At 37.6% G+C, this 17,354-nt stretch overlaps 1 protein-coding gene across 1 annotated transcript in view; it reads right to left on the bottom strand.

Annotated features, from left to right (window-relative positions):
• gmps (guanine monophosphate synthase) overlaps nt 1-12,654 on the bottom strand; it is a 35,645-nt gene extending 22,991 nt beyond the window's left edge. Inside the window, exons 1-7 of the mRNA XM_073850395.1 lie at nt 12,498-12,654; nt 9,346-9,524; nt 8,342-8,456; nt 7,097-7,194; nt 6,898-7,001; nt 6,576-6,769; nt 3,226-3,391 (exon numbers count right to left, since the gene is read on the bottom strand). Coding sequence (XP_073706496.1) covers nt 3,226-3,391; nt 6,576-6,769; nt 6,898-7,001; nt 7,097-7,194; nt 8,342-8,456; nt 9,346-9,524; nt 12,498-12,524 — 883 coding nt within the window. The 5' untranslated portion in view covers nt 12,525-12,654. The remainder of the gene's footprint in view (nt 1-3,225; nt 3,392-6,575; nt 6,770-6,897; nt 7,002-7,096; nt 7,195-8,341; nt 8,457-9,345; nt 9,525-12,497) is intronic.
• Between the last annotated feature and the right edge of the window lie 4,700 nt (nt 12,655-17,354).

The following is a 17,354-nucleotide window of genomic DNA, read 5'->3' as shown; positions in this document are numbered from 1 at the left end:
CCACTGAAACGCAATTCTCTTGTGTATGTGTGTACGACAGTTAGCGGAAGCTAAAGATTACGGTGAACCCCCAGAGATGTGGAGTACTTTGTATGATGGATGGATACACATTATTGGACCACAAAATCTCACCAAGCATTCACTGCCATTATAAAGCTCGAAAGAGCCACTACATTTTTATTATATATAAATTTTTTATTATACTTTAATATATGACTGTTTTTGTCTGAAAGAAGAAAGTCATATACACCTAGGAAGGCTTGAGGGTGAGTAAATCATGGGATAATTTTCATTTTTGGGTGAACCTTTCCTTTTAACTCATTTGGCCATCCAAGACGTAGGTTTGTTAGTTTTGTAGGTTTGTTTTAGTTTTAGAACACTAAAGATGATTTTTAACTGAAATGGTCTTTTGCCGATTTATAAAATGCAAGTAAATGGCTACCATCAATTGGAGAGTCAAAAAAGTATGAAGAGAAACAATCGATTTGTAAAAAAAAAAAAAAAAGAAAGAAAAAAAAACACAATATTATGATCTCTAATCAATAGCCTCAGGCATTTCACATGATTTTTGGGTGCTTTATTAACACCACTGCATCATTACATTTAGTCATTTAGCAGATGCAGTCAGATCATCAGGATGGTATGGCAAGTAGAGTTGAGTGTCATCAGCAAAGCAGTGATATGAAAAGCCATGTTTCTGAATGACAGAACCTAGTGATGCCATGTAGACAGAAAAGAGAAGTGGTCCAGGAACTGAGCCCTGAGGCACCACCGTAGCTAGATGCTGAGACTTGGACTCCTCACCCCTCCAAGGTACTTTGAATAACCTATCTTTAGAGATTAGACTCAAACCACTTGAGTGTGGTTCCTGAGATGCCCTTTGCCAATAGGGTTGACAGGAGGATCTGGTGGTTAACCATGTCAAAAGCAGCGGACAGATCCAGCAAGGTAAGGACTGAAGATTTAGAAGCCACTCTTGCCAGTCTTATGCTGCGTTCACACCAAACGCGAATATACGTCTGGCGCGAGTGATTTCAATGGTAAGTCAATGGTAAGACGCGTTTACGCGCGTCTGGAGTTCTTGCGGCGCGAATGAAGCGTTTAGCGCGGCGCGGTAGACGCGAATTCGCCTCGTTCGCGCGAATGGTGCGAATTGAGCGTCTGGCGCGTTACGTGTTAAACGCGAATTGTGTTTTTTGTGCATTCGCGCGTTTGACGCGAATTCGCGTCTGCCGCCCGAGTTGAAAAATCTGAAATTCTGCGTCAATTCACGCCGCGTTTAACCAATCAGGAGCCTGCTTGATGCTGTGATGCACTACAAAGATCACTGTATTTATACAGAGAAACATGACAGTATCACGTCTGCCAAGAGAATAATTTCTAGGTTAATGTCTAGGTTATAGCAGTTTACTCAGTATCACTAGAAAGAGCGCCAACAGTGGTATCTGTACCACAGTAGCATATGTTAGCATATTGAATATACTGTATTTAAAATATCATATACATTTACTAACTGAAGACAGATGGACAGGCACTCCGCAGCCGGGATAGAGCGCCTGTAGTTGGTGTCCTGGAGGGTGATCCTCGCTCTGATGCGGGACAGCAGGTCATCGAACTGGGCGCGGGACAGGCGGAAGTACCACTGAAAGCGGCCGTCATCCAGGCGCAGCTCCTGGAGCAAATGATGAAACCCGCCAAACTGGGTTCGCCTCCGAAGGGTCTGGTGGACCCAAATACGGCGACGATGATCCCTACGCCGCTGTTCTGCTCTCCAGAGCAAATACAGAGCGGTGACTCTCTCGATAAATGACCGATCAACAACAAACATCTTGTAAAAAGATGGCCGCCAACGGGGTTCGAAACTTTTGAAACTTTCGCCTCTGACGCACGTAAATTTCGCTTCAAACTTTTGTTTTCATGCGCGTCGATTTCGTTCTTGACGCGCGAATGAACACAAAGTGGTCACGCGTATAACTAGACGCGAATTTAGACGCATATTCGCGTTTGGTGTGAACGCAGCATTAGGCTGATGATACACGGGGCAACTTTTTGAGCAATGATGCTTGGGCACTTTCTCATTGAGAATGGGTAACATTTCTATCTGGATAATTTAGATCAGCTGTGGGCCCTGTATCACGCCTGGCTGCCCGTTGACGGAAACATTTGCCAAAGTTGCCCAGCAACATTGCTCAAAAAGTTTCCTAGTGTATGATCAGCATTAGGGCTTCAACAACTGAGAGCAAGGGAGTCTGGATTGAATGTCCACTTCTGAAGCCAGATTAGTTGCTGTCCATCATTCAGCTCATTGAAACAAACTGTCCAAAAGAACCAGCTTGAAAAGACTCAGACTTCCCATTTGCCTGAGGTTATGGATTACAGATAATAATGTTGTAAATAAAGTTCAGTTTCTTCTACAGATGGATTGTTTCGCTTCATGAGACCTCAATGTATCATCAGGAGCCATGGGTATTAAACAAAAATTTACAGATAATTTACTCACCATCTTGTCATCCAAGATGTTCAAGTCTTTCTTTCTTCAGTTGTAATGAAATTATGTTTTTTGAGGAAAACATTTCAGGATTTCTCTCTATATAGTGGAATTGTATGGTGCCCGCAAGTTTGAGCTTCCAAAATGCAGTTTTATATGCAGCTTCAATTGTCAATTTTTTTTTTTTTTTTTTAGAAAATAACCATTCGTTTAACTAGATAAGACAATTCCTCAGGTAGGATCATTTAGAGCCCTTTGAAGCTGCATTTAAACTGCATTTTGGAAGTTCAAACTCAGGAGCACCATAGAAGTCCACTTTATGGAAAAAAATCCTAAAATGTTTTCCTCAAAAAACACAATTTCTTTAAGACTGAAGAACGAAAGACCTCAACATCTTGAATGACAAGGAGGTGAGTAAATTATCTGTAAATTTTTGTTCTGGAAGTGAACGTCTTTAATTGTGTGTTGCCTGATATACTTTTTGACTCTTAAAGTGAAAGTAGCCATTTCATGAATCAAAAAGGACTATGGTTTCAGTTAAGAAAATCTTCTTTACTGTTTTACTGATGAAGAAAAAAAAAATATATATATATATAACAAACCTTGGAAAGCTGAGGGTAAGTAAATTAACAGCAGAATTTGTGTGAACAACAGAAAGAAAGAAAGAAAGAAAGAAAGATAGATTTCTAAACTATTTCATTGACCAGATTTAAAAAAAAAAACTTTCTGAATGTTACCTTTGAGTTTGATGCCGAGTTTAGTCAAGGCTTCCTCAACACTTTGACTCTCTCTCTTTCTCATGAAGCCGTTGTCGATGTGAACAGCAATCACTTGCTCCTGATTTAGGGCTTTATTCAGCAGGGCTGTGCACACAGTGGAATCTACACCACCACTCAATAACACCTGCGCACATAGAAACATACACAGAGATCCTGACTCACTTTGGACTACAACCGTAAACAACATCCAATAGACTCAAAGACATCCAATAGACCCAAATGTTCAAAAACACTGAATAAACAGTACACCAGAGATGACTTTGGGGGGAAATGCGCAAATAATATTACTACAATATTGTGCTCATTAATAGATTATAAATTCAATATAACGCTCAGTTCATGCTCTAGAGAGAAGACCCATTTTGCAGAAGCTCGGGGAAGAAATCACCTTGCTTTAGGAAAGAGCACTAACTAATTGGAATTTTTAATTAGTTGCCCACACATACACACACATCCCGCCAAAGCACTGCCTGAAGCAACAGCAATTAATATGAATTAGACAAATTAGAGCATTATGGCACTAATCACATATGCGCCTTCAACTAAACAAAAGGCCCTTCATAAATTAAGGAAGACCAACATCTCATTGAGCCCAGAATATCAGTAACACATCCACCACACAAACAATTAAATCTTTAAAATTGCGAACCAATTAAATCTTGTCTTTTGTCATCTATATTTTATTTTATAGCTATTATTTATTATTTAGTAATTCAACTCAAACTTGACAAGGCAAACTTAAGCTTTTATATATTTTCTCTCTCTCGATTTTTTTTTTAAATAATTTTAGTTATGAATATTTACACTACAAAGGAATCACTAATAGTGCTGTGAAATCGATTAATCGTGATTAATCACATCCAAAATAAAGGTTTGTGTTTAGATAATATGTGTGTGCACTGTGTATATTTAGGGGTGGGCGATATGACCTAAAATTAATATCACGGTATTTTTCATCTTTTGAATGGTGACGGTATAATATCACGGTATTACTTTTTTTTGGTACATTTTGGGAGGAGTAGCCTGTCCTGTCCCTTTAGTATGTGAATAAAGTTAATATTTTTAAAATATAAATAAGTAAATGGTCGGTATCCTTATCAAAAAGAGACATGGGAGAGTATGCATTCTTAACATATTTATTTTGCAAAAAACCTAAAGATCTTACTTAGTGTACAACAAAACAAAAATGATTTTTTTATTGAAATTTAATTCCTGCAATTTTGAAAACCTTTAAACAACTGGGGGAAATCAACCCATGGCAACAGTTTAAAAGTAGACCAATTCTGTGGGAAAAAACGCGGACTTGGCAACCCTGCATCCAACACGAGCTGCTGGAGTTAATGTCATTGCACACAAGTACGAAATTTTCGACCGAGATTTTTGCACGTTAAAAAAAAAATACAGGTTATGTTAATCGAGTTCACACAGTGCCTCTGAAACTTTCGTCCATCATAAAAAAAAAAATAAAAAAATAAAAAATCGGATCGTGTTTGATTTTCTGCATTTTCGCATCCATAAGCATTTTGATAAGGATGGCGAATATAAGAAAACTAAAAAAAAAAAAAAACAACGCATACGAAAATCGGACTCAGTGTACAATGACCTTTAGATTTGAATGATCACGGGTCGAAAGTAAAGAGAGATTACAAACATAGACTGGAGGATTTGCTGCAATCTTGTACTCACTGACAAATATCTATTAACATTATAAGATGTGCTGCTCCCTTTACACAGAGTGTGCGTTATCGCAAAATCGAAAGTAAAAGTAAACAGGCCGGTCACGTTCGCCTCGCTCAATTTGTGATCCGCTGTGTAAATCCTTCGGCCGGCCGCCGGGAAAAGTCCCAGTCGTCCCGATTGCCACTCCGCCCCTGGTATAGGCTACAGGCCCGACCTTTCTTCACGATGTTTCACCAGTCGTTTAATGGCCACCCCCCTTTTACCTACCACCTGCAAAGCTGATACGAATATGTTTTACTTTTTTATTTACAACAAGATATATAGTATAAGGACAGGTATTCAGACCACAACTGAACGTTTGAAGAAAATTTAATGCCTTATTATTTAGAATTAGCTATTATTGATGTAAATGCAGCCGTTTGAGGCACATAATTGATTTATTACGGTATTGACGGTATTAGAAAATCCAAGTCGTGGCACAATCTCACACCGGTGCTGACTATGACACCGGTGTACCGCCCACCCCTAATTTATATGCATATACAGTCAACAAGTGTGCTGTACCTGTCCTGAAAAGTGAAGCCAAAACATTTTGATCGCTCCCCGGTGGCCGGCTGCAGTATAGGTCATAAACCCCGCCCTCTCCATATAATCTAATGGGACGTGAGCCATTAGAACTAAATAATCGAATTACACTTCAAATAATTTTTTTCCAAAGATGGTTTCCATCATGTGAGGTAGTTCTTATAATGCTGATTCATGTTCAGGCGTTCGTTTTCCTAATAAGTTCGCTTTTATGTAGTTATTTAATGCTATAAAAACGGGGTGCGGTGTCATGATTGTGATCTTGCGATTGGGTCTGCGGGAGTTTGGGCGGGATTTTGATACCGCGGCTCCGCCTCACGACTCTACTGCGCAGACTCTGGCTCCAAACGAAGCTCTACTGCGCAGAATCTGGCTCCAAATTACGTCATTTCCCCCAAGATGTCAGCGGCCATATTGAGATGTACTGGCTTCACTTTTCTATATGAAAAGAAGCGGAGATGCGTCGTCCATCTTTTTTTTTTTACAGTCTATGACAGTCAAAACCAAAATTATTCAGAGACCAGACAGTTTTTGATTTTTTTTTTACTAGTGGGTGCCTGACATTGTAGTTTATGTAGGTGAGGATAGCAAAATAAAGTAAAATGTGACATATTATACCCAAAAAAACTTCATAAATGGACTACCAGTAAAACTGTTTTTTGGTTGATTGTAATTCATTACATACCTTTCTATCAAAGTTATCTGACATAAGATGAATTTGTTCTGACACAGTTGAACTGAGTTCTTGTCATATTTTATTACCATTTTCTAAACTATAGCGAATAAACTGACATTGTGAGAAATGTTGAAGGAGTCTGAATAAATTTTAATTTGACTGTATAAATATAAACTCATACATGTATATATATTGTAAACACAAACTTTTATTCTGGATTTGATTATTCGCAATTATTCGATCACTAAATTTTGTAATTGAGTGCAAAGATCTGCCATTGGTCCACATAACAGAAGTTACTTCAACAAACTGCCACACTTTACCTGTAACTGATCAATGGCTGATCAATGTTTTAAATGATACTCACCAGAACTTTGGATTTGTCCACCTTCTCACTGATATCCCTGATGCAGTTTATCTGACGGTTCTGTACTGTAAAGTTACTGCTACAGCCAGCAATCTCGAACAGGAAGTTACGTAGCATGTCCATTCCCCTCTCAGTGAGATCGACCTCTGGATGAAACTGAGTGCCATAAAGCTTCTTCTGCTCATTAGCAATGGCTAAGAAAAAAATGAAGATGGTAAATGTCTTTAACCACAAACACCCACAGCCATGACGCAGAATTCACCATCAGAAATTTTTTTATACAAAGCATGTCTAGGAAATATTCTTCAGGTTTGCTACACACCTGCAACGATGTTTCCAGACTGTGCAACAACTTTGAATCCATCTGCTACTTTGTCAACACTGTCTCCATGTGTCAGCAGAACATGCTCGTCCTTTTGCAGCCCCCTTGAAACACACAAGAGTTTAATCACAAGAAAAATATTAACTACATTTACAAATCTATAAATTGGAAACAAACTGACATAATAAAGGGACTTTACCTGAAGAGTGAGCAGGAATTGTCCAACGCAATGTTGAAAACACCATCCTCCCTCACACTCTTCCTGTGTACTGTGCCTCCAAAAACTTTATTCATCATCTGGGTGAAAAAAAAAAAAAAGTTTAGTGTTTTGATACTATGCATATTTATTTTATATGAGTGTTAGAAAATATATGCTACTGTTCAAAAGTTTGAAGTAGAATATTGTTTTTTAAAAGAATACACTTCAAGATTCATAAAAAAAATTAAATTAAATTTTGCAACAAATTAAACTGAAAATAGAATGTTACTATTATATGGCTATCTATTTATTTTGGAAATTAAATTTCAATATATGTTAAAATAGACAAGTTACTTTAAATGCAATAAAATTCACAATATTGCTGTATATTTGTTTTGTACATGCACTCGATTCTTAAGACAGTGTTGTTACCAGAATGATCCACGGCTGTGTTTTTTTAGTTTAGTGATAGTTGTTCTTAAGTTCCTTCTTTGTCCTGAACAGTTAAACTGCCCTCAGGTCCCTATTTGGTTTTTCAGGATTTTTGTGTATTTGAATCCTTTCCAACAATGACTGTATGATTTTGAGATCCATCTTTTCACACTGAGGACAACTGAAGGACTCGTATGAAACGAATACAGAAAGTTCAAACAATCACTGATGCTTCAAAAGGAAGAATTCTACATTAAAAGCCAGGGGGTGAAAACTTTTTGAATTTGAAGATCATTTAACTTATTTTGTCTTCTAGGAAACATCAACAAGTATCATTTGTAGCTTCTGAAGGGCAGTACTAAATAAAAACTATGATATTTAGGCAAACTAAGAAAAAATATACACATCTTCATTCTGTTCAAAAGTTTACACCCCTGGCCATGCATTACATGGTTTTTCCTTCTGGAGCATCAGTGAGTGTTTGACCTTCTGTAAAAGTTGCATACGAGTCCCTCAGTTGTCCTCAGTGTGAAAAGATGGATCTCAAAATTATACAGTCACTGTTGGAAAGAGTTCAAATACACAAAAATGCTGAAAAACCAAATGAGGGCCCTGAAGGATTTTTCTGAAGAACAGCGGGCAGTTTAACTGTTCAGGACAAACAAGGGACTTATGAACACTAAACAAAACAAAAAAAAAAAAAAACTCTTGATTACTCATTCAGGACAGTACTACGTAAAAAAATAGCATGCATTTTGTATGATCCCTCTTATTTTAAACAACAGTTGTAATTATTGCCAGTTCATTTCTCACCTGCATTCCATAGCAGATTCCGAGAACTGGTTTTCCAATGGTGAATATGGCTGGATCAAACCAAGGTGCATCTTCAGCATAGACAGAGTTTGGCCCTCCGGATATAATAATGGCCCTAACATTGGAGACAATAATTTGATATACACATAAACCAATTTATATTAACCAAAATATAATTACAAAAATCTCAAGGGCCTGAGAAAGATGGAAAGAGTCTGTCTCTCTGTCGAATCACTGAGACTAGGAAAGTTCTAATGCAAAGGCCTGCTCATCTAAGCCACTTATCTCTCCAACTTGTGGGTTATTCTGTCCTTCTTTCAGCCACATTCCAAATCTCAATGTTCACAGCTTCAGGAAAACACAACGGCTTTGTTTCCTTTTATGTCCTCACAGGTGGAACGCATAGCACTCACACTGTGTTCTCTCAAGGACAGACCGACTAACAAAATAAACCAATATGACTGTTTATCTTCAGCAACTGGTGCTGTAGGAATTTCTAGAACAGTTTTAGGCCTTAAAGGAGAAGGTGGGTCATTATATTGAACTTGGAAAATACAATGACTAAGTGAATTTGATCAGAAATACAAAACACCTAAAGTATACAACGACTCTAATAAAACACAAGCACAAAAAATTACAAGCTTTACTCTTCATTGCACATGCAACTGCTATTTAATAAAACTTGAATTAGAATGGAACACACTAATTCCTAACCTTTAAACTTTTACGACCCAGTAGCAGTGTGTTCCCCATTAACCACAAAGTTCAAAGTCTCAAACTAGAAAAATGTGCTTCAAGCAATGAAGGTTAATCATTCTGACGTCTTCTGCTTCTAAACGAAGAAGGCTTTTGATTCACGGAATACTAGTTTGGATACTAAACCCTGTCGGTTACCATATCAAACATTTCTACTTTGCAATTCAATTAGGTTTCCCTGGCACTTTTTTAACATGAGAACCAAACCGCATCTACTACTACATCTATCTTGGCACAGATGGACTCACCTGAAACCCTGCTCTCTGATGGCGAAGGCTGGCGTCTCCAAAGGCAGAATCTCAGACTGGACAAACAGCTCTCGTACCCGCCTGTCAATCACTTTCCCGTACTGTGCTCCCGCGTCTAGGATCACCACAGCACCCTCGTAGGAACATAAACCATCTTTAGGCTCTCCGACGATATCCAGCTGCAAATACACACACATAGAAAGCACAATGAAGAACACGCATTACGTAATTCCCCACGCTAAACAAGTAAAATGCTGCTAATTAAATTTGTGATGCATTTACAGGCACATGCATGCATGTGACTGGAGACTAAAGATGTGCTGCTTCTGATAAATCAGTCACATGAGTCCCAGGAAGGTGATGTGCATATAAGCATTACTGCCTGACCCTGCAGATTGTGAATTAATGCACACACAATTTTTTGTAGCCATTTCTAAACATTTGTAATAGGCAAATATGTGTTTGTTTCAGTCTTAGTTTTGTTATATTACAAATATTTATATATTAAATATTAATAAATATATGCTAGCCAGCTCCTCATATCATGTTGGCAATCCTGGCATCAACCACTACAATTTTTGACAGTACAAAACTGCCATCAAGTTTCTATATTATTATAATAATAATAATAAAATGTATAAGTATACATAACAGAGTGTACATACACTACAAGTCAAAAGTTTTTGAACAGCATGATTTTACATTTTTAAAGAAGCCTCTTCTGCTCACTAAGCATGCATTTATTCGATCCAAAGTACAAAAACAGTAACATTTTGAAATATTTATACTGTTTAAAAAAATGGTTTTCTATATGAATATATTTTAAAAGATAATTTATTCCTGAGATCAAAGGTGAATTTTCAGCGTCATCACTCCAGTCTTTAGTGATCCTTCAGAGATCATTCTAATATGCTGATTTGCTGTTCAGTAAACATTTTTATTATCATCATCAATATTTAAAACAGTTCTGTAGGGCTGGGCAATATACAGTTCTGTAATATTTTTTTCAGCATTCTTCAATCCAAATATCAGCATTTATCTGAAATAAAACGCTTTTGTAACATTATACACTATACCATTCAAAAGCTTGGAGTTTGGGGGGGGGTTATAGAAATTAATACTTTAAAAGTTTAAAAGTGATGATAAAGACATGTCATGTTACAAAATATTTCTATTTCAGGTAAATGCTGATGTTTTGAACTTTCTATTCATCAAAGAAACCTGACAAATTTCTACTCAGCTGTTTTCAACCTAATATTTTTTTTTGAGCAGCAAATCAGAATATTAGAATGATTTCTGATCATGTGACTGGAGTAATGATGTTAAACAAATAAAAAATCAGCTTTGAAATCACAGGAATAAATTACATTTTAAAATATATTTAAATAGAAAACAGTCATTTTAAATAGTAAAATATTTCACAATTTTACTGTTTTCACTGTACTTTGGATCAAAATGCAGGCTTAGTAAGCAGAAGAGACATTTTAAAAAAATCATTAAAAATGTCAGGCTGAGCAACTTTTGCAAAAGGATCAAAATTTTATACATTCTTAAAAAAAGCTAGCACAGTTTGCAGCCACATATAACATTATACATTTTACATTTTATTATTATATGGGCTCAAATATGGAGTATATATTTATAGCATCAAGTATGATTAAGATGAGTAATTCCAGCTCAAGGACCATTTTTAAATTCTGAAGAAGATGCTTTACAAAACACTAACAAATTGATGCTTGAGGGATGTACAGTATATACTTACACTAAACTGTATGTGACAATGGGCTACAAAACCAGTCATAAGGGTCAATTTTTGGAAATTAATTTGAAATACATTTATACATCCACATAATGAATACTGAATAAATAAGCTTTCAATTGATGTATGGTTTGTTAGTATGGGGCAATATTTGGCCGAGATACAAAGTTTTGAACCTGAAAATAAAAAATCTAAATATTTAGACAAGTTGTTCAAATGAAGTTCTACTAATCAAAAATTATTTATATTTAGGGTAGGAAATCTACAAAATATCTTCATGGAACATGATCTTTACTTAACATCCTAATTTTGGCATAAAAGAAAAAAATATATTTCTGGCTACTGCTTCATATGTACCTGTGCTACCTTTTTGTGGTTTTGCGGTCCAGGGTCACATATATGGGCACTATATCCACTTGAGCAGTTTTGGACATAAATCATAACTTTAAAAATTCCAAAGCAACTCCAAACACAACTTGCAGGAAGATCAGTGAGGTAAAAATAGCTCAACCATTATATCAGCAAATATAGATATGGTACATACTACAAACACATGCACCTCTCACTATAGTTTATAAGTACGAAACGCTCCCACGTGGTTTGTGAGTAACACGAAAACAGCACTTTCAGATTGACTCCAGCACAGCGGACTCAAAAGAGTAGAAAACGCCGGTGAAATGCAATTAAAGTCATTCAATAAACACTTGAAAGAGTGCAAACATTATATTAATTAAAGTCATTTAATATGCAAAGATAAAACAAATAGCAAACATGACTCCCATCTCCAGTGTGAAAATGCACTGGCCTGTACAGCACTTACAGCTCATAATAGCATGTTAACACTGACCAGCTCAAGTTTTTTTTTAGTTTAACCTTATTTAAATGTATAAAGGATAAATCTTTTGTAGCGGCATGAAACTCAACAGTGTTTCACGGATGGCTGTTCATTTCAACCACAGCTCCAAAACCTCATTAGCCATGGCAGCTCAGCATGTCACATTGATTGTGGCTAACTAGCATTAGCTCGTGCGAGCGAGCCCAGCTAACTGAACGCACAAGCTGCTATTTCTCAGGGCTGTGCGCGGGTGAGCCTCTGAGCTTCGCCCGGGGCATGTGATGATCTCACTATATTATAAACCACACCACGACATCATCCAGGTAAAGTGCTGTAGGCATGAACCGAGAGTAAAAATTCTCCATAATAGCAAATATGCCTTATTAAAGGTACATCAATCAGCCAAAGCAAAAACCCCGGGTCCGCCGTGCGTTCTAAGTTTCCCAGCGCAGACAGGGCCGCGTGTGAACGGGGAGTACCGGTGGCGAGTACCGCTGATACGCACAAGGACGGGTAGAACAGTTCAGGTTCTGTACAAGCTTAGGCCGGTTTACTGACCTTGCTATCCCCGTTACACAGCGCCATGAATGTGTGATGTGGAGTGGATAGCCCTGTCTTGCCGTGTTTCTGTTGTAAGCGTGTTCAGCGGCTCCTCTCTCTTCCGTGTGATCGTTGACGGTGTCACCCACTCGCCTGCTGGCCGCTTACTACTACAGCTCCGTATCTCTGCCTGCTCGTGGTATGCGATTGCTGATAGGGAGGAGTTTGACGTTAGGAGTCAGAGAAAAGTTTCTGTTGGCTGGGGCCCGCCAGTGGGCATGAGAATCCAAATAACGATTCGTTTAGTAGAAATATTTTGGAAAATATATCCAAATAAACTATGACAAATAATAACACATAACAAATAATAAACGTATTTAATAGGTTACAGTTATTGCAGGCTGTTGTTGAAGCAGATTTCTGATTTCTGTGTTTTTTTAAAGTGTTTATTTGAAAATGCCATGCAAAATACAAATGAAAATATTTTGAAGAATGTTTGTTGGTTACCAAACAGTTTAGCTTACCATTGACATCCATTGTATGCATTGTTAAACGATTTTTTTTTTTTTTGGGTTTACCCTGCTGAAAAAAAAACAGCTAAAACCTAGGATGGTTGGCTGGTTTTAGCTGCTCAGCAGTTTGGTTTTAGAGGGGTTTAGGCCACCAGCTAAAACCAGCCTGTCCAGGCAGGGAGACCAGCTAAAACCAGCTACTTTTAGCTTAAACCAGCTAACTTTTAGCTTTCTGAGAGGTGTGTGCCTTTCTAAATCATACTCATTCAAATGAATTTGCCACAGTTTAACTCCACTCGAAGTGTAGTAACATCTAGAAACAATATGAATGCTCCTGAGGTAAATTTCGAGTGTCCCAGAAAAGGGTATGAATACTTGTGCAACGGGATCTTTTCAGTTTTTTTGTTTTTAATAAATTTGCACAAATGTTAAAAACCTATTTTTTTTGCTTTGCCATTATGGAGTAGGGAGTGTAGATTGATGTGGGGAAAAAGTAATTTAAAGTAGTTTAACATAAGGGCAGCAACATAACAAAATGTGAAAAAAATGAAGAGGTATGAAAACTTGTGCAAGGCACTGTACATACATAGGCTACAATGGATTTTTATGGTAGGCTAAGCAAAACTATTTGGTAACCAACATTCTTCAAAATATTTTAATTTGTGTTTTGCACAGTATTTTCATTTCTGTGTGAACTATCCCGCATTCAACCAAATTTCATAACTTGCAGTTCGGTCAGTGAGTTTCAGTAACCTGATTCCTAATTGTTTTGATTCATAAAAAGAACTGGTTTATAAGAGTCTTCCATTCAAGAACTGGACTACCTTGGCTGTCTGGTTTTATTCATGAAATGATCTGGCTCAGAGTCAGAGTTTGTTTGAGAATCAGACACTGTTTACTTTATGTTTCAGTAGATTCGGTAAATAGTCCAAAGAGTTGCATAAAAAACTTCTTTAACCATTAAAACTTCTGTGAACTTCATTATAGACTAGTAGCCTTCTTGAAATGTAATTGTTTGTTTAATGTATTTGATTTAAACAATTGTCCTCCATTGAAAGTAATGGAATGTGTGTTTAAATAAAGAATATAGTTATAAAACAGTCCTGTTTTGCATCTTATAACACGAGAGATTTACTTTTACAGAATTACAAATAACATTCTGAAATTTAATGGGATGCATTGTAGAATCAACAAAATGTGTAGATATGTACATTAAGTTTTGTTTTAATGAAAAAAAAAAGTGTGAAGGTTGCATTTTTGCCCTCTCGACCCTCCTTGTTTAAATATGACACCGACTTTGCAATTTTGCAATACATGACACCTAGGCTATATGTTTGCTCTGAGATGTTCTAGAGGCTGCCCATATTCGGAATTTAAGTAGGCTATTATTATTAGGTTAATCCAATATTACAATCATTGCGAGCTTCGCAAGTTTTATATTAATGTGGTTTTGTTTGGACAAGAAAACACAACTCAACAGCTGATTAAATAAATAAAACTAGCTTGAGTGTGAACTAAGAAAATTGCAGTGACTCTGGCTGGCTAATAGAAAAGGTTTGATTTAGTTTACACTCACACGTCTGGTCACATGCCCTTATTCAACATTGTCAGTCACATGCAATTAAACCTTTTTACTGATTCCACACGGCTCCACACACTACACATACAGTCATTCATTATCTGTGTTTAAAGGAAACGGGAGATGTTCTCTTTCACAGTGACAGCATAACATCGCTCATAAGAGAGCACAAACAACACACTGCTTTGTACAGGATTGCATATTTTTTTAGGGATCAACTTTATTAGAATTAGTAACAACTAAGTATGATTTGTGTCATAGTTACATTATCTGAATATGTATCATAGAAATAAGGCAAAAAGATATGTTAAGCAATATACAACACATTTCTTTCTTCCAGTTTTTCTCTTTTTTTCCCCTTTCAGTTATTGCTGCTGACTCTAATTACACACTGCATCTGTGGCCTTGTGTGAATGGGACAGCTATTTCAGGCCATGGTCACATGTGTTTTAGCTTATGAGTTATGACTCTAGTTTGGTCTGGTGTTTAGAAAGTCATTACATTTTAATATGAGCCAGTAAAATGTTTTGAGAAGCACCACGAGCAATATAGTGATGTATTTATACAGTCTTGCCCATGCATGCGCGCCACAGTAATTCCAACATACAAGGCCTCTTTGACAATTTGTCTTTTTTCAGAATTGAAAAATCTCCATATTCAGCTTATTATTATCATTAACATCATAATTATTACATGTATGTACTGTATATACAGTTCCTTGCGAAATAAATATTCATACCCCTTCCTTTTTGTTCATGTTTTGTTATGTTATAGCCTTATGTTAAACTGCTTTAAAGTACTTTTTCCCCCACATCAGTCTACACTCATACACCATAATGACAAAGCACAAAACAGGTTCGTAACAACTTTACAAATTTGTTAGAAATAAAAAACTTAAATGGTTCCATTGCATAAGTATTCAGGCTGGGACACTTCAAATGTAGCTCAGGAGCACTCATATCGCTGTTACTACACTTCAAGTGGAGTTAAACTGTGGCAAATTCATTAGAATGAGTATGATTTGAAAAGGCACACAACTATCAGAAAAGGTCTAACAGCTAAAAATGCATATCAGAGAATATGAATATCAAAAAACAAGCCTTGAGGTAAAGGTCAAGGCGCAGATCTGGGGAAGAGTTCAGAAAAAAATTCTGCTGCATTTGTAACGGAGGCCAGCCAGTAGGTGCTGTGCAGGTAAACCTCACTCCCCGATCTCAAGAGACGCACTAGCGACTGACGCTAGAGGTTGCAGCCTTTAGCCTCCTTGTTAGTGCGTCCGCCTCCTGTGCCGGAGACCCGGGTTCGAGACCCGCTCGGAGCGGGTGCGGTAGGACCCGGGTGTAAGGGGTTACACATTGAAGGTTCACGGAAGCATGTAGCTTTGAACAACTAGGACTCTTCCTAGAGCTGGCCTCCTGGCCAAACTGAGCAACTGATGGACCAAGAAGCTCTCTAGCTGAGCTCCATAATCATATATGCAGATGGAAGAAACTTACAGAAGGACAGACATCACTGCAATACTCCACCAATCCGGTCTTTCTGGTGGTGTGGCCAAACTCAATCCTCTTCTCAGTGAAAACACACTTGGAATTTCCAAAAAGCATCTAAAGACCTGCAGACTGTGAAAACAAAATCCTGTGGTCTGATGAACCTCAATTCCAAGCATCATGTTTGAAAGAAACTAAGCACTGCTCATCACCTAGAGTACCATTGACACAGCCTTAATGAAAACCCAGTCCAGAGCATTCAGATCCTCAGACTGGGCAGAAGGATCACCTTCCAACAGGATAATGACACTAAGCACACAGCAAGAATGGCTTATAGACAACTCTGTGAATGTCCTTGAGTGGCCCAGCCAGAGCCTCGGCTTGAACCCGATCAAACATTTCTAGAGAAACCTGAAAATGTCTGCCAGATCCCATTCAAGCTAACAGAGCTTGAGAGGTGAAGAGGTGAGGCGAAGAATGGCAGATAATCACATATAGCATATGTATATATGTAGGCTATAATATACAATTGGGGCAGTCGTGGCCTAATGGTTAGAGAGTCGGACTTGTAACCCAAGGCTGTCAGGTCCGGCAGGGATTGTAGGTGGGGGGAGTGAATGTACAGCACTCTCTCCACCCTCAATACCACGACTGAGGTGAGTCCCTTGAGCAAGGCACCGAACCCCAACTGCTCCCTGGGCGCCGCAGCAATGGCTGCCCACTGCTCCGGGTGTGTGTTCACGGTGTGTGTGGGTTCACTACTGTGTAGTATGGAATGCTAGCCATACTTGGCCTCACGTCACCTCCTTTCCTTTCCTTTCCTTTCCTTTCGTTTCCTTTTCCTTTCCTTTCCTTTCCTTTCCTTTCCTTTCCTTTCCTTTCCTTTCCTTTCCTTTCCTTTCCTTTCCTTTCCTTTCCTTTCCTTTCCTTAAATCATACCCCAAAAGACGTGAGGCTGTAGAGGTGCTTCAGCTAAGTACTGAGTTAAGGGCATGAATACTTATGCAGGGTATTAATGAGTTAAGGGTATGAATACTTATGAATACTTGTGTATTTTAATAAATTCATGAAGTTGTGACAATTCTGTTTTTGCTTTGTCATTATGGTGCATGGATTGTAGATTTTATGTGAAAAAAAAGTCATTTAAAACATAAGGCAGCAACAAAACAAAACGTGAAAAAAAATGAATAAATGAATACTTTTGCAAGGCACTGTATGTTTCTGTATTGTTGGTGCTATTTGTACTGCATCACAGAAAAATATATAAGCCAAACAGTCATTTAAATACTAACAATAT

This window comes from Garra rufa, chromosome 11, assembly GCF_049309525.1.
Source record: "Garra rufa chromosome 11, GarRuf1.0, whole genome shotgun sequence".
Taxonomy (NCBI): domain Eukaryota; kingdom Metazoa; phylum Chordata; class Actinopteri; order Cypriniformes; family Cyprinidae; genus Garra; species Garra rufa.
This window is presented reverse-complemented; position numbering and strand designations above follow the sequence as displayed.